Source organism: Centroberyx gerrardi, chromosome 14, assembly GCF_048128805.1.
Source record: "Centroberyx gerrardi isolate f3 chromosome 14, fCenGer3.hap1.cur.20231027, whole genome shotgun sequence".
NCBI classification, from domain to species: Eukaryota; Metazoa; Chordata; class Actinopteri; order Beryciformes; family Berycidae; genus Centroberyx; species Centroberyx gerrardi.
The window spans coordinates 14309961-14328659 of record NC_136010.1 but is presented as its reverse complement, the minus strand read 5'-3'; the positions used below and the strand labels follow the sequence as shown (position 1 = coordinate 14328659).

At 41.3% G+C, this 18699-nt stretch overlaps 1 protein-coding gene across 1 annotated transcript; it reads left to right on the top strand.

Annotated features, from left to right (window-relative positions):
• Positions 1-352: 352 nt before the first annotated feature.
• opn7b (opsin 7, group member b) lies at positions 353-10416 on the top strand. Its single transcript, XM_071898988.2, has 5 exons — positions 353-440; positions 552-714; positions 1263-1390; positions 9248-9582; positions 9916-10416. Exons 1-5 carry the CDS (start codon positions 353-355, stop codon positions 10414-10416), a joined length of 1215 nt encoding a protein of 404 aa, XP_071755089.1.
• Positions 10417-18699: the final 8283 nt, after the last annotated feature.

The following is an 18699-nucleotide window of genomic DNA, read 5'->3' as shown; positions in this document are numbered from 1 at the left end:
TGATATAGGCATGAAGACATACTGGTTCTATAGTAAACATAGTCATACAGTATAGTAGTTTAACACAGAACTGAACAATGGAAAGCTTTGAATACGGTTTCAATTCTCATCCAGAACAGTAAGTGGAACTAAACTGCATTTATTATTGTAACTTATGGTTTTAGGGCATTGCAATTATAGCTGTGGTCTGATCCATGAGTCACTGTGTGTTTTGTCCTATCCGAGGCATCCAGAGACGTAAATCTGTGAGGAAGTTGTTTTTTTTAATTGCCAGAGGGCCAAAACACAAGTTAACAAGTCCCTCTCTCTCTCCTTCTGCTCTCTTTCCGCTGTCTCTCCACTCTGCTTCTAGATGGGAAATGCCTCTGAAACATTTTTGCTCTTGTCCAGAATATCCAAAGAGAATGACTTTCTCATGGGGACTGTATATACCATTTTTGGTAAGTGTTTGTTTTTTGCTTCCTTTATGAATATGTATTCAAATACAACAACACTTCTACGTGTCTCTGCAACTCTCTCTCCTGTTGTTGTCTTACCCTTGTCTCTGCCAGGTGTCCTGTCTGTGCTGGGGAACGGGATCCTGCTGTTTGTGGCCTATAGAAAGAAGTCCTCCCTGAAGCCAGCCGAGTTCTTTGTGGTTAACCTGGCCATCAGTGACCTCAGCATGACCATCACCCTCTTCCCGTTGGCCATCCCTTCAGCCTTCACTCACAGGTGAGCGAGCATTCTCCTCTCCTCTCCTCTCCTCTCCTCTCCTCTCCTCTCCTCTCCTCTCCTCTCCTCTCCTCTCCTCTCCTCTCCTCTCCTGAGGGATGACTGATGACATGTGATGTCTTCATCAAAGAGGCTATAAAAACGGGGAGATATTGAACATTAAGAACGATCAATGAAATGTGGTAATGCATGGTAATCTCTCTGTCTTCTGTCCGGCTTCGTCCCTTATCCCTTGCCTCCTCGCTCCTCTGATCCCCTGAGCGTACGTGATTGATAAGCCGCAGTCAGGATTGCTGTGATGGTGTCAAGGTGCATTACTGCTCAGTGTGCTTGGATGTGGCCCAAGCTGGGGGAAGAGGGTAATGGGAAGGTCAGACAATTCCTTCCCTGTTTCATCTGTTGGGTGCCAATTGTGTAATTCACTGACAGATTTTGCTGCTACACCAGGCAGAGAAATCCTAACCAGAGATCATGATGTCAATCTATGATGAATGAACTGACTGATGCTCCCCTCTCTCTCTCTCTCCTGCTCTCTCTCCTCTCTCTAGGTGGCTGTTTAATCAGACAACCTGTACTGTCTATGCGTTCTGTGGCGTTCTGTTTGGCCTATGCAGTCTGACCAACCTCACGGTGCTCTCTTCCGTTTGCTGGCTCAAGGTCTGCTGCCCCAACTATGGTAAGACACCCATCCCCACCCCCACCCCACACACACACACAGACACACACACACAAACACACATAATTTACAATTTGCTTTTCCTCATATCTTCATTATACAGTCTGAAACTACCATCATTACAGTATTTCCATATATAAACGGGAAGTATAATCAGATGAACCAGCAAAAATTAATCACTGAGTAATCAGAAGGCCTGCTTCACCCATGTGGATTTGTTCAACTCATTGTTTCTCAAAGGATCAAAGGATGCCAGTTGGGCAGAAACAGATTTTACTCTCTTGTATCTCTGAGAATTCGCTGAGGCCAAACCTTGAATCTGAAGGGAAGAAAATTACGTAAAGTAATGAGGCCAGCAACTCAAGGGCTGCTTACAGAGTGAAATGCTTTATTGTCCATCTCACTTTGGCTAAGTGGCCATGCTGCAGTAATGTTAATGTACATGCCTGTGTTTCAACCTCTAACCTCTTTAAATCGGAGGGTATGTAAATCAGGAGATGTTTAAAAGGTCTTTTGATATAACATATTCATGTATTCTGTGCCAGGGTGTTATGTTTGCAAAAATTCATAAACCAACTAATTATTGGACTTGCATGATTCCCTGGCAGCACTTTTCTGGCAGTTTTGATGGTGCTTACAGCATGAAAAACCTCCCTGTTGAGCAATATGTTTACTCAAAAAGCACTGGCCAAACAAATCACACTGGATCACAGCCAGCATAGATGATGCAGGGGCTGGTTCTGCTCAAGGTCTTCACTTGACATTCAGATGTCACCTGCACTAAAAGTAGTCATACAATCAAAATTATGCATTTCTTTGAAAGCATTTGAAAGCAACTATGGGAACAGGTCATGGTGCTGCAGTCAAGGTGAACGTTTACAATTCTGTTCTTATTATTCTCCAGTAGTTCTTAAGGACAGCTTTTCTCCAGTTTATTCCAGAGTAATAAAACTTGGCAAGGATGACACAAGGACAGGCAATACACTTAACTAAGGACAAGAAAAATCTGTATTTATTGTGTGGCATATTAAATCAGTGTGCACCCTCATGCATTATCAATTAGGCTGCACGGTTGCTGAGTGGTCAGCACTATTGTCTCGCAGCCAGAGGGACCTGTGTTCGATCTGTGGGACCTGTGGGGTTTGCACGTCCTCCTCGTATTTGTGTGGGTTTGCTCCGATTTCCTCCAGATTCCAAAGACATGCAGGTTCGGTGGATCGGATACTCTAAACCGGTGATTCTCAACCGTTTTCATATCAAGGACCCCTAATTTACTACACATTAGGGCCACAGATCCTTATTTGATGAAATATTTGTATTGTTAGTTATGATTTTGTCCAGAATTCCATGACTATCTGTATTGTAGATAGAGAGATATATGATATATGATATATGATCAAAATAGTCATTCTTCTACATTCTCTAATTGTGTTATCTTTGTGTAAATGAAGTAATGTTGAAGTTTAACACTTCATCAATTTTCTGGGGACCCCCTGGAACCCCCTCAAGGGCCCCTGGTGGTCCCCAGACCCCACGTTGAGAACCACTGCTCTAAACTGTCCTTACTGTAGGTGCAAACGCATGGAACTGATGTGTAAGTTAATGAGGATCCTAATAAATAAATTAGAATATCTATTTGATTGTGCAAATGCATTTTTGATAGAGAAGGGAATTAGCTAATTATGGGCAATTAGGACTGCTTTAAGTTTTAGATTAAAATTATGTAATGCTCTCTCAGACACTGTGAGATTCAGCTTTCTCTCTTTCTCTCTCTCTCTTTCTCTACTAGACTTACTCCCGAAATTTTTCTTAATTGATGGCACTGCCCCTCGAGGCCAGTGTAACCCAGGGCATTGCCAGACAGCGCGAGGGGCCATGGCATGTCTATATCCTAAAATCAGAGACAAATTAATTTAGGTCCTGAGGTGAGATACTGCTCCCTCGTAGCTCTAAAATACTTCTTTGCGTGACAGAAACTGAGGGAGGAACAGAAAATGTCAGACATAATGGAAAAAAGGAAAGTTTAATGGTTTCATTTTGTAGACTTCAGAGCCGTTGTGTATATGTGTGTGTGTATACAATACATTACATTGGGCTTTTTGCATGTGTGTGCTCGTATGAATGTGTCTTGTATGTGTTTGTATGACTGCAACCCTTCCAAGCAGTCCACCACTAATGAGCACAATTAATCTTTTAGCCACTGAGGCCATAATGGATTTATTACAGTAACATGATTGCTCGTGTCTAAGCCAAATCTGCACGCAACACTCACAGCTGAATGCAGACACAAAATACGGGGCCTATAATTTTTGCCACACACTCATACGAAGCAAATTATTAAAATATTGATTTGATGCTGACACTCCCATGAGTCATAAGTCTGTATATAAATTTTACACGAGAATGATTTCATATCAATTATGCCTAGGAATCAGATTTTTTCTCCAAGACTAATCAGTCACTGCTAAATTTGCTCATTAAATCATCATTACAGTGTTTTCAGTTTTTTTGTCAGTGGTCATTTGTCAGAGCATCACTTAGCAAAGTCATAATTAATTTAGAAACATCTCAGGTGTGATAATTATGAATTGAGAGCAGTTTACAGAAAGTGCATATAACTTAATTATGTTTACATCTGGAGGGCTATCCAACTTCATGGGGCCTTAAAGATTTAGTGAACCAGCTAGCAGCTTCCGAATAGAAGTCTATGTTCCAGGCTCCAGTGGGCTGAACAATTGCCACTAATAGGCGCAGGTAATTGAAGAAAAGGCTGTATTTTTAAAGAGCTAGAGAAAGAGAGTCTATAATGGAGAACACAAAACCCCCAGAGACTTCAAGCCTCACAAATAATACTGTTTGAAATGCAGATGAGCGCAAATAATTATGTTTTTACGAGACTCAGCCACAAGGAGCCCGGTACAAATACACACAGCTTACAGACACACCGTTGAACCATGCTGTCCTCTTGATCCCAAACAAGCTTAGACTCCCGTGCAGACAGTCCCCCTAGCCATTCACACGCAGACACACACTCTCTCACAAACACACATACTGTATACAGAGTGAAAAAAGGAGAGCAAACAAACAAGCATCAGAGTGTAAGAACTATGTGGAGAAACCGCACAGAAATCTCAGAGGATTGGTTTTGCAGAGAGTGGAGAGCAGGACAGCTCTGGAGAGGCAGCAGGATAAAAGAGCGGGATAAAACTCGTGAGCTGCTGACACAAGCTTTGGTCTCCAGCTGTGGTGTCAGATTATTACATCCATTTCAACATGGACTACAACATCAGGTGTCAGAAGACAATAAACTCGGGTTTAATTGGATTGGATGTGCGTGTGTGTGTGTGTGTGTAGGTGTGTGTGTGTGTGTGTGTGTGTGTTCATGTATGCCCGTTGTGAGGACACAAGAAAAGAAAACATGGAAAAGTGCTGCCTCATATTAGTAAAAGGCACTTGAGCTGCCTAATGTCCCACCATACATACCTTGATATATTAGACATAACCAGTTATGATAATGAGATCATTAATTAAGGTAATGAATGCATTAAGTAGCACATATTTCTATGTCAACATAATTGTCTTCATATAACACATGGGCGGCATTACAGTATTATGAAGTCTGTATCTTACTGTAAAGCATTAAGGAGTTATAGCAGTTTTAAGAAAGTCAGTTTTTCTTTATTTATATGCAAATATATGTAGATTGTGGTATAAGTATGAAGTTTCTGTCATGTATTGTTCTTGAGTTACTGTGTTCACAAGAATGTGTCTACAGACAGACAGACAGACTGACAGACCGACAGACAGACAGACAGACAGACAGACAGACAGACAGACAGACAGACAGACAGACCGACAGACAGACAGTGTGTGTGTCTGTGTGTGTGTGTGTGTGTGTGTGTGTGTACAGGTGTGCATGTCAAACACACATACATACATATACAAGACGCATGAATGAAGCAGGAGCTTTCAGAAAAATCATCCTAAACCATCTTTAAAGTGTAAAGTTCCAGGATGTTGGTGTGGCCTGGTGGTTAGAGTGAGAGTCCTGTAACTGGATATGTGTGTCCTTACCTTACAACATAGCTGCACCAGAGGCATACACAAACAAATAAATGACTAATTACACTGCGTTGTTGAAGCACTTTGAAAAAAACTTGATGTAATTTTTAATGATGTAGACATTTGTCATGCTGTCACCTCTTTCTGAGAGCGTCCTGATAGACCCATAAAGTGAAAGAGGAGATGGGACTGTGGAGAGCTGGATCAGATTTATTCTTGATATCTGAGTGCTCCTTTATTGTTTTTTTTTCACGGCTCCTGTACATCAGCTGGGTATTGGAATTCTCAATCAAACATTTGCTGACAGACAAATTAGCCCCGAGTTGGTGATCTAAGAACAGAACAAAGATCTAGTGCTTCCCGTTCGCTTCTTCGTCTACCGCCGCTGCTGATGAACTTGTGAATCCCTGGAACGTTGGATCGAAGCCCATCGGGGAACCAGAGACTTGGGGCTGACGGTTCCTCAGTATGAGGCTCTCTATGGGTAAAAATACCTTTCCCCTGAGGTTCGCTAAATAGGAGGGTAATGGCAGGAGGGAGATGGGGTTATGTATAGCAGAGGGGAGCTGGGAATTACAGTAAAAGAGAATCAATGAGGGCTATTTCTCTTGATGCTAAGTGGTATTGGCTGTAAGAATTGTGGGGTTTTCAGGCACCAGTGACCTGAAGTAGACCTCAATCACAGTCAAAGCCCACATGCCTTACAATATAGGACAGTATATCACATGGTGCTTACAGTATGGTGAGTGAAGTGGTCTAGCTGGGGATAAAAAGAAAAAGTCAGCGTTTCCATTTGATACTGATTCATGACTGACCAGTTTTCTCTCTTGGATATCAACCAAAATTATTGCTAAACTGAATCTGAATCTGTATACTCGATACAGCCAATGCCATGTGCATAGTACATCATACATTGTACATTGCTTGTTATCATTTTACCTGCACCAGATGTAATATGTCAATTACATCTTGCATATATACTGTATATACACACATATTTGGGTGCTTCAAATTGGAGGGCACGCATTTGTTAGAAATGGAGTCCAGTTCTCCAAATAACAAGAACAGCTGTTTTGGGGTCAACGCCTCTGTGTTAAGTGTAAGAAAAAAGTTGGACCGGACCTAGGTAGATTTTCAGTGTGAAAGAGCGTACCTGTGATATACAACCCCCAGTACTGATTTAGGTGCAGGATATGTGTTAAAAACATGCGTCTAGGTGCCTTGATGGGTGTGAAAGCTCTGTGCTGGGCAAATCAGAGACTCCACGGATGCTTTTGAAGGCAATTCCAGGAAAATTTTCCACAGATGCTCACAAAAACAATCACAGGAAAACTTCAGGTTGCAGCCAAAAGTGACATCATGATCATACAGAGCAAAATGCAAAGTACAAAAACGAAACTTTCAGTGGTGACTAAGCTGTAGCCTAAAAAACAGAAAACCAAGCAGGAAGATTTAAGCTTTGTGTGATGATAAGCCCTTCAGTTGAAACACAGTATCTGCAAAGACAAATTTAAGACTTTTTAATGCTACCTAGAATTGAATTTAAGATCAGTTTCTTTGTTAAAGAAACAAAACTCTGGCACAACCAACCTATATTTCCTACTGAACATGGCTTATGAATGTTCTGAAACAATAAATGAGCAGTATAAGATAAAGGACTCCAGGAAATTAGATGTTTAGGGTCAAGATGTCCAACATGCTGTATACTGTTTTAACTTTGTTACTTGTAACAGACAGACCCATTTAACAGGGCTCGTCGCTTTGCATCGATCACGAAAAGAAATTGTTTTCATCCGATAAGCTCCAGCTGGATCCTTCAAGTGCCGCTGGGATAGCTGGAGAGTTTGATCAGTGAAGGGACGCTTCACATCAGATAACAGCTGTCCGTAATCACTATCCAGCCCACTCTGTCCCCAAACTCCACTCTCACTTCAGAGTGTGCCACAAGGCTTGTTCACCACCCCACACCCTCAACTTGAACTATTAAATAGAGGGGCTAAGCTCTCTTCTCTCTCTCTCTCTCTCTCTCTCTCTCTCTCTCTCTCTCGCTCTCTCTCTCTCTCTCTCTCTCTCTCTCTCTCTCCCAAGGCTGTGTGTGGCACTATAGATAAGGCTCTCTGTGTCCTCCTACCCACTGATTCCACAGTGAAGGCACCCTGCTCTAAATCAATTAGGAGGTTAGCGGTACTGAGGCTTGTCTCAGTGTTTTCCATGAAGACCTGGACCATGGGTGTAATGACAAGCCAATGTTCCACCACTTAACATGCAACTGTGAATAGAAGCGGGTCTTAAATGCAGCAGTACACTTACATTTAAGGAGTTTTGAGATATCTATCATTTAAAAACAAAATACACACCTATTCTTAAAAAAGGATTGAGAGCACAAAATCAAAACAAATCATGGTACTCGTGAAGCATAGTAATGTTAGGTACCTTAAGTTCATGGCTGACATGGCGGCTTTTTGAGCAGTCAACTTTCCTCGGAAGAGAGTTGGCAACACTGCATACAGCCAATGAATTCTTTGTTGTCAGGAGTCTGGCAGCAGGATTTTGGACTAACTGTAAAGACGTTTTAAGAAATGTAGTGGGCTGATTATCAAAGGTGCAGGTAGAGAGTTTAATCTATCTAATTTATTAATCAGTCTGCAGCGACAGTATAAAATGATTCTGCTGAGGTAGGAATCTGTATGGAGACAAATACAACTTTAGTGGCTTCAGTGATCTGCATTCTGATATTGGCAATTTTGTTTACAAGGAGGCTTAACATTTCTTCACATTTCCCTGAAGAGTATTCAACATGGGTAAAATGGGTATGGGTAATAACATTATTTTGAATTGAATTGAATTTCGATTATTATTTTCGGTAATTGCTTGGAATCTGGGAGGTGAAAGGTGTTGGAGATGATTATGTGTTTGTGATTCCACCATTTGATGTGCAGAGGCTCCAGATACATGATTACTCATATCAACAAATCACAAAATATTTGGAAATATTCTGCAAATATTGTGCCACAGTATTAAACACACTTTGATATTACTTAAGAGAAGTTCCATAAGTGCAATGACCATGGCAGTTCCCTGTGTGAGGGAAATCAACAGCACATCACTGAGAAAAAACGGTGTCATATGTGCCTGGTGCCTGGACTGTGGAGAGCAAGGCAGTGTTATGTAATAGTTTCCTGAATGCTTTCCTCAGACACCATGGCTTCACAGAAAAGCTGCTGAGCTGCTAATCTCCTTTCACAACGCATGATATTTACGTTTGGGTTCCTGGCATTATGAACATGTTGTTAACTTTACTTGTGTGTCCCTATTGGGCACATGAGCTTAACCTCTGTCTGAACATGCCTGAGGTTACATCTAAATTTACATGGGCAGGAATGGAGGATCATGTGAATTTATCACTATTTCCATCCTTGGCTTGTTGCATTCCTGCTATAGGCTCATGCTAGGAGGCGCGGTGATGCATGGTTCAGTGTAGCCAACCACACTCACAGTGAGGATGATTACCTGTAGATTGCAATTTAATCTTCCTTTCGCAGTCGCCTAACCAATTATGCCATTCACTCTTATATTGGACTATATCTCTCCACTTCTTCCTCCTCTCCTCCTCCTCTTCTTCCTCCTCCCTCATTCCCCATTATCAGCATCAGGTAACCAGACTCAATATGCTTCAGCGGCATATTGTTGCTATTCTGTTGTTTCTGTATCCTTCCTCTATGTCCTCATCTGTCAGTAATCTCTCCCCCAACTCTCCTTCCCGGGCCTCTGTCTCCCTGTCGCCCTGTTCCTCAGGTAACAAGTTCTCGTACTGCCATGCCTGCCTGCTGGTTGCAGGGGTCTGGTGCTATGCCGCGGTGTTCGCTGTGGGTCCGCTGTTGGGCTGGGGCGAGTACGGCTCGGAGCCCTACGGCACAGCGTGCTGTATCAACTGGCACGCACCCAGCCACAGCACCGCAGCTTTGAGCTACATCGTCTGCCTCTTCTTCTTCTGCTACATTGTGCCCTGCACCGTCATCTTCCTGTCCTACACCTTCATCCTGCTGACGGTCCGGGGCTCCCGCCAGGCCGTGCAGCAGCACATGTCCCCACAGAACAAGATCACAAATGCACATGCACTTATCATTAAGGTAAATGCACCTATACTCACTTTTCAACCCTTTTCGACACAACATTTTTCTTTATTTTTACTATTGTCCACATTTTAGAATAATGCACACAAATGGAATTATGCAGTGACCAAAACAGTGTTAAACAAATCAAAACTGTCAAATCAAAACTATTTGTCTAAGAAACACATTTCAAGCATTTAAGCATAAGCGTTAGATCAAAATGGCTTTAAGATAATGGAAAATATACAGTAGTACAGTAGTACATTCAATCAAGACTGGTAGTGTATGCCTAAGTAAATATATGTTTACATGCTGAGTTTATGTGTGTTGTGCACCTGTTTCTCTCCTCAGCTCTCCGTAGCAGTGTGCATCGGTTTCCTCACAGCATGGAGTCCATACGCTATTGTGTCCATGTGGGCAGCGTTTGGTAACCCAAAGGATGTGCCGCCCATGGCATTTGCCCTGGCGGCCATCTTTGCCAAGTCCTCCACCCTTTACAACCCCATCATCTATCTGGTCTTCAAGCCCAACTTCCGCAAGTCCCTGTGTCGGGACATGGCCCAGTGCAGAAGGACACTCTGTGCCTGTCTGTGTCAGCACGGCTCCACCCAGAAGGGAAGCTGTGCGCAGTCTCAGCGCAAAGAGGAGTGCAACTCGACAAGGCTGTCGAACGGGCTGCCGGACAACCACGGGACCTGCAGGCACTGTCCCTGCCCCGAGACAGGCTCTGGTACTGGATCAAACTGCCCAGACCACACCCCCCAGCAGACTGCCAGAATACTTGCAGGATCAACACATAGCGAAGTGGCTGTCAGTCAGCTCTCCAATGAGGTGCAGAGCGACTTCCTCTAGAGAGACGCAAACACAGCCGGTGTGAAAGTGAGAGACAAAGAGGGAACGGGGAAAGAGACAGCGAGGGAGAAGGTTGAAAGACAGACTAATGCAAGTGAGGGAAAAAAGGAAAAATGTAATTGAAAACAGAAGGACAAGATTGATTGAAGGAAAAACAACTTGATCACTTTGAAGGTCAAACAGACCTCTCCCTTTGATGGGAGAGGTTGTCGTATGTCTCAAACATGTGATACTGCCAAAAAAAAAACATATGACCACAAAGTTAAAAGCCAATATAGGAGTGTAAACCTAAGTAAGCCAGACAGCCAACATGCAAATGAACATCAATATTTCATCAGGTCAAATTAACGAGAGCTGATAACCGTCTCATGACTCCAATTGATCCAGATGAAGCTTATGAGACTGAGAATCCATGGAGTCATGATGCAGCGCACAGATCAGTTCAAGATGGATTAGAGGCAGGAGCATATATTGAAACTTCCACTCTTTTATATAGGGAAATATTGTTTGATAGGTATTTATTTGTGCATTTCCCTAATTCGAGGGCCACAGTAGTGCCGTTATTAATATAGGAATGACTTCTGTCTCCTCACTGCTGTGGACAAGTCAGGGTCTCAAAGCCACAATTAGTTTAACTGACAAGGTAAAGGATATCAGCTGCTACTTGTAACAACCTACTGGGGAGTCAAAAACAAGATGAGCAGAGCAGCTTGATGCCCAAGAGCATTGAGGAAGTATCAAAGGGATTTGGTTTTGTGAGTGGAAAAGAGAACATGGACTTCCCACAATGAACCCATTGGTTTGTTGTATTGATCGCAGTTCAGTGAGGAGATGTCAATGTCAATCTTGGTCAATCAGCTGTGTCCAGGGCAGAAGCCATGGCTGAACAATTAGAACAGATGTTCTAGTGGCTGTCGTCAGGACTTAGTAGAACCCCATGCAAAACACTGATTAAGCTCTATTGTAGATGGAGACAATATATATGGAGCCCTCAACACAAAACTATTAAATATTAATAACCACATGAGAAAATTTGATTGATGTTTGCGGCGCCATCATACAATGGCCCAGAAAGTACTGTGTATTATTAAAGATTATAATGTGATGATAATGACAAACTTTAAATTGTACAAAACACACAATACATTTTTCACAGTATTTCCAGTTATTTACATTGGGACAGACAACGTTTTGACCTCCAAGGTCTAATGAGAAATCTTCCTGTAAAAACCCAGAGGAGCTTTGCTTTTTGCTCTGACATGAAACCCAGACAAAAGACAATAAACAATTACAGGATGAATATGCCAATTAGTTCGGGTAATTACCAGCTGTACGTGAAAGGTCATGTTAATTATTACTCCAATAGCAAACAAATATTTACCCAGAACAAGAAATCCCTGGTTGTTTGGCTGCTTTTACCCATGTTTTACAATTACTCTACAGGCATTGCTGAAAAAGATAGATGGCTCCTGTAAACCTGGTGGACAAAGGTGCCGAACTGCAGAGTGGGAGTTGATTTCACATAATGGCTTCTTTTATTTCCAGGAAACTGAAGGGGTGCAATCAAGCAGCTATCACTTGCTAAAAACTTAGTGCTGGAGTAGTCGGAAGTTAAAGCCCTCAGACAACCTTTAGTAAAAAGCCTGTGTGTGTGTTTGTGTGTGTGTGTGAGAGAGAGTTTGTGTGTGTGTGTGTGTGTGTGTGTGTGTGTGTGTGAGTGATTGAGACAGAGAGAGAGCGAGAGAGAGAGATTGCGTGGGTTTATTTGCATGTGTGTGTGTGTGTGTGTGTGTGTGTTTTCTAATGTGCCTCTCTGCATGCTAAAATGTGCTTTCATAGGCAGAAGTGCAAGTGTGCAGATACTGAGAGAAGCATACAGTATATCAACATCTTCTTTTGGGTCTGACTCACAAATAATAAAACATTAGTGAAATAGGCATACTAAAGATGTGCCTCAAGCCATTGAGTGGAAGGAGGAGAAATTAACTTTTTCGTCTATGCATGGCTGGCCTCCCTTTGCCTTTAGTACTCCTCTTCAGATGGGACAGAGACGGCTTGCTGTTCAATAACAAGGATTTGTAACATGAGAGACACAAGGCTTTGCCTCAGCACCTGCCAACATTGTTCTGATGAAAAATGCCTAGCGAGCATAGTTGAGCTTAACTGCAGAGTTTGTCCAACAAGCAGTTTTCCATTTGTCCTCCGGCAGCATAGGTCATCAAATAAGTGCAAAAAGACCTGCCATGGACAAGATTAATTAGATCTGCTAAAGAGCATGTCATGGTCGACTTTCATGACTTCCATGACTCTTTTCATTAGCATGCCATTTCATGATTCCTTTCATTAGCACTGCCTGACTCAGTTCTAAAGAAGAAAAATTGTGCTTTCCAATTTCTTAATGCGGTTTTCAAAGAATGCCACAGCATCAAAGCGTCTGCCATCTCGTCCCCACACAATAGCTAAAGTGCAACACTTTCAATTTGTCACTGAATAATTCGCTTTAAGTCATGCAATACAACCACATCAGCACATGTGATGCGCTCTGCAGCTGGCTGTGCTCCTCGAATCACCCTTCTGCCCATGGGAGCGACTGCCTCCAGAAAATATTGATACTAAATCATCCTTGTACCACGATTTCAGAGCAGATGCTGTGAAAAGAAGCACAGTTTGCAAAAGACAAGGGCCTTTTCACTGACATTTAGATAACATCAGGACTTGATCCTCATATTGATTACAATCTGGATGTTAGGAACAAAACTCTGTCTCATCTTCATCTTTTCTCTGCTCTATAATTACTTACATGGGTCCACAGGGTAGCAGCTCACTACTGCTCATCGCTCTCTCACCTCCAGGATGAACGTCGGGTGAATATTACTAACTCTGTATGGTACAATTGTTTCCCTGATAAAGGTACAGTAGAGACGGTGCACATATATCAATATCAGGGAATTAAACTAAGCTAATGTGTAAAAGATGTTGCTGGATTCATGTTGGCCACAGGATATGAGAACAAGATGTTGGTCTAGATGAAGGATTAGTGAAACACAATGGAGTTAAGAATGTCCTATTGTGTCATGTTGGTACCAAAGGTTACAGTCATCTTCCACTCCAAACCAAAATGTTGTTGTCTTGGAAACCGGTATTTTTGTACCAACATGCAGGTTAGCATTTAAAAAAAGCTCTACTACATATCAGAGGCTTGGCTTCCAGTCCTGTGTTGAATGGGCTTTGTTTGTCCAAGACTCTTGGAGGAAGATGGATGTACAAACCAGGAAACATAACTGTGAATTTCTTATTCTGATGTCTCTTTTTTCTATTCTGTTCAACTCAAGGAACATATACTGCACAGTACCAAGGTGTACCTTCTATATCACTAGCCATTCCCACCAGGGTCCTCTCTCTCTCTCTCTACTGGCTCATCCCATTCAAACCATGCGCATTTATATATCAGACGTCAGGGATTTCACATAGCCGTTGGTTTGCATGTATGTAGATATGTGTATGTACAGATGTCAAATTAAACTCATATATTGACATAAATGTCAGCCTAAATGTGCAGCATGGGGACAGAGAAACCCCATGCAGTGTCCTGAAATGGGGGTGATGGGCTTCATTTGGCTTTTAATTTATGGTTTTCCCACCTCTGTTTGATGGCTTCGAAAATATTGGCGACTTATTATGCAGCTCCAGTGCAAAGTATCGTCCTGATTTTGTGTCCTCCCTCACAGAATCCATTTCCCACTAATTTGTTACTTAACTGTGTGGGAGAAAGTGAGACTTCCCCTTTATTGAGCTTAAGTGATCATTGGCCAGGAGGTCTTTAATCAAAATCGCTTTGATCCCCCATAGTTTCTCATAAAGTCAAAGGTTCTTTCAATCTCTTTCTAAATGCAATCACTAAAAATGTAATTATTGTAAAAGTTCAGTATATTATGGCAACGCCTCCTGTTAGCCATTATTAAGCCCCAATTTCCAACCAGTGGGAGTGTTGTGCGTTGCATTTTTAACATATCCCATAGTGGCAGAGCCAGCTGGGAACTTACAATTTAACAAGCTCTAATATGCAAGTCCTGTGAAGGTGACCATTTCCCCTTCCCACAGACTTACTGCAGCGTGTATCTGTGGCTCGCAGCCTGTGATGGATCACAGATGAATCTGAATTGGAGATATATTTATTTAATAACAAGGAATCAAATTACAAGAAATGTTTGATCTGATTACTGCTGCTTGGATAAGCAGTTTACTGAAAGCGAGCTTAATTACTGAGAAATTAAAGTGCTGATGCTGTCAGAAAAAAAAGTGCATTAAACAGACATGACTGCGGCCTCGGCTGGATGTAATTCATCTTTTGCCCTTGCGTCGAAAAAAATCCCTTTTACCCCCAGCAAGAGGCACAGTATCAACGTTTCCTTTCAGTGAGCTTGTCTTAAATCTGTTGACCCACTGATTCTTATCTGTGGAGAAGTAGCAAGGAAACAAGACAAAGGCCTTAATCACATTTGAGACAAGACTGAATCAGCAGAAATTCCATATGGCTGTAATGGTTTATGATGCACACACACTATGCTGTAAGCCCGCACTGGGTCTGCATGATGTGATAAATCCTATATCCACTGCTGTCTATACATCAGCTCTAATCCGCTGTAATTATTGTTGACTGAGATTGGGAGGATGGAACCAGAATTTGAATCTTTCCGCTGCAGCAGGACAACAAAAGATTTTACGTTTGTATGGAATCCATATTTCCCTTTTGTTTATCCTCTGAAAAGCAAAGAGTCTGTACTCAGGAGATTTGCTGTTGCTCTATTCCCCCTATGGCGTACACACACACACACACACACACACACATCAGGAGAAGTTTTGTGGCCCCTCTCCCCCAATTTCTAAGACACAAACAAGGCTGAATGTGATGTGTTGTACATATATGTTTGTATATGGAAAAAAATCTCTCTATATATATAGGTTTTAAAATAGTATTGTTACTACATTATAATTATTATTGAAATCCTAATTATTATTGTTGTCAGTGAAGTTTCTGATGCACTGTGAAAACATGTTTACATCAAAAATAAAATGTTATTTGTTACAAAAAATGTTGAGGATTGTAAGAAAAGTATTAAATGCATCTATCCAAGGGCATATCCTTTGTTCTGGGGTATAATGGAATGACAAATAAAAACAATTCAGGATTACATAACTGAGTATTCAACTGCCTTCATGTTCACCTTCTTTTATTGCTTTTATTCTTTATAAGCAGATCATGGACAAATTTCTGTTAGGCCGCAAGCTTAAAGCAATATTCCACTTAGTTTTAACATGGAGGTTATCTGGCACTTGAGCATGAAAACCAGAATAAAAATCCCAGCTGCATCCGATCTTAGTGATTAGTTTATATTCTGGTTTTCATGGCGGTCAAGTGCCGAATCACCCGCATGTTAAAACTAAGTGGAATATTGCTTTAAGAAGATATTCCACAGCGCAGTTAACCAATTAGAAAGAGATCAGCTGAACAGAAAAGTGCTATGATGCATTTAACAGACCACAAACAAATAGTCACATATTCTCAATTTGTTGCCCATGGATAGGCAAGACTGGACAGGTACACACACACATACACATACACACACACACACACACACTTGCTGTGTCCTCTTAGCAGGCCGGCATGGATTGTAGCTCTAATTGGTTTCGTCACAGTGTTCTGCGTCTCCCAAACAAGCCAGAGACTATTGATTAAGATTCATGAGTGTTCCCTGTTGCTGCAGAAAGCTTAGAGTCTTACGAACCTCGCTTCACTCAACGCTGCCTACTTCTGCAACACCTAGGTCACTGGGCTTTTCTTTCATGTGCATGTGTCCGTGTGTATCATGTCAATTAGGGTAATGTTGAGCGCCAGGAGAAATCTGGGAAATCGGTAACATAAAATGGAAATATAAATGGGGAAAAGAAACTTGTATTTTTCATTCACTGGATGTGAATGAATAAATGATGGAATCAATAATCTCTTATGATAAGCTAAACCATTACTATTAGATAATGGGCCTCGGCACGATATAAACCCTACATGATAGAATCGATTTCAATCTTTGCCCAATGCATTTCAGCGCCGTGTCTCTGACTTTGAACCAAGTGAGAAGGACAAACTTGTTTTTCTTTTGTTTTTCCCCACTTCACTCCACTGGACCCATACGGAACCGACGTATCTGCTGCTGCTGTTTCTGCCTGTTCTACACTTTCTCCTCTCACTTTGCCCTTGCACACCTGGCCTATTGCATTAAACCCAGAGATTTTAAATGTAGCGGGGAGCACTCACACTGTATGAAAACAGATGGACACGATCTGGCTGCCTCACCTTCGCAAGATGTCCCTCCTGAACACCATCTGCCTAAATACCCACACTCTGCCAGGCCTGGAATAGAGGAGCATTAAAAGATGGGGAGGTATTTGGGGAACCAGAGAGGACTGCATCAGCTAAGCATAAATTCATTACTATATTAGGGTGTAAATGTCCTTAATAGTAGTTTTAGGAGCCATATGCTATGTGCTCCAACTTATAAGTGAGACTTTGCTGACTAATAGTTATAATTGCAAGTATCCAGTCAGCTCTGTGACCATGTGGTTTAAAGAATCCACCCCATAACTGTTCTCTCAAGATCATACGAAAGTGATAGGGGGATAGGGACGAGGCTTCCCACAGCCTCGTCCCTATAGCGTCCTTTCTAGGGTTTGTGGATGTACTACAACTTGAGATAAAAGAGTGACATTATAGAGTATGTAGACATGTCAAAGAAAAACTTTTTACAACTTCAAGAAAAAGTTCTGAATACCTGACAGGTGGGCAAAAGGACAAAGTTACAAACACTACATGCTTCCAAATGCTTCATTCTGAGTGTCCCGCCTTATGAGAGTCTCTGTTCCCTTTATTATTTGGGTTTCAGTATATTTCCCTTTCAGTGTTAAATAACACCAAACCGAGGCTTGAAAACCTTTTGGTTTTGTGGTGTTTGATGATAGTCAGCTGACATAAGTGCTGTTTCATCATTGCCAGGCTGAGAGAGGAGACTCCACTGATTGACACTGATTAATACAGATGCTGACAGAAACGGAGCAAGGGGTTAAGCTTCTTTAGTAAACAAAGATGGTTCAGCTAATTATCTCACATTGTTGTGTGCAAACATGCGTGAATGCCTGTGTACAGCACAGTGGCTATAAAGCATTCACCTCCCTTGACCTTTGCATGTTTTTTTGACTACAATATTAGTTTCAAATAGCTTATTTGGGATGTTTGATCTAAAAATCCATGCAAAGTGCTCTTGTCCATCAATGTTGAGTGGAAATTCAAGAAATTTATGGGAAAGTATAAAATTCCAATCACAGAAAAATCTAGTTTGCAAAATTATTCACCCTGTTTATTCACTTTGGATGTATTGTCCCACTGGCAAAAACATTTGATAACACACACTATATTACTCTTTCTTCATGTTCTATATTGAAGTATTTATTTGGATAGTCCAATGTTGACAGTCAACTTCCTATCAAGTGACTATAATGTGTCACTAAAAAGTCTACTGAGTTTCAAGTGATACTTATAATAGTGTGGAAAGTAGTCTATAGATATTCAGTGTTGGGGTTAATGTTAGAATTAGGGTCAGGTCAGGGTTAGGGTTTAGGGTTAGGGTTATTTAGGGTTACATAGTCTGTGGAGATGCACCAAATAGGCAAGTGGCACTTTGTTGAACATCTACTTTTTGTCACCTAATAGTTAGTTGAGTATCATCATTGGACTATCCAAATAAAGTGTTACCGGACAAAAAAGGCAAAATTAGAGCAATATTGAAAAGAAACAGTATTTGAAATGTCTTACTATTACCTTAAGATGAAGAAAATTTCATTGTTCTTGCCCCTGAGGCAATATAGTCCATGTGAGTAAAGAGGATGAATACTTTTGTGAACTAGATTTTTCTGTTTTCTTTCATACTATACTATACAATACTTATACTTTCATGGGTGTATATGTGTGTATGTGAATGATGAGACATCCTATGTAGCAAATTATGATAACAACAATTGATCAAATCAATTATCAAATTTGTAGTAAAGTTATTTAACAAATGATCACTTTTGAGAGCTACTGTACTGTATATCAGCCACAGTCTATAGGTCATGGAACATATAATCATACACAAGCAAGTTTCAACCATTTCTTTTTTTCAAACATTTCTTGCATGTCCATCTAATAATCCAACAAAGTGAAATTTTTAGTCATAACAGACATGTTGGGGA

Excerpts from the sequence above, each read along its gene's own strand:
- opn7b (XM_071898988.2), top strand. The coding sequence starts at position 353 with ATGGGAAATGCCTCTGAAACATTTTTGCTCTTGTCCAGAATATCCAAA. Across the intron at positions 1,391-9,247 it reads GGTCTGCTGCCCCAACTATG|GTAACAAGTTCTCGTACTGC; the intron begins GTAAGACACCCA and ends CCTGTTCCTCAG. Across the intron at positions 9,583-9,915 it reads CACATGCACTTATCATTAAG|CTCTCCGTAGCAGTGTGCAT; the intron begins GTAAATGCACCT and ends TTCTCTCCTCAG.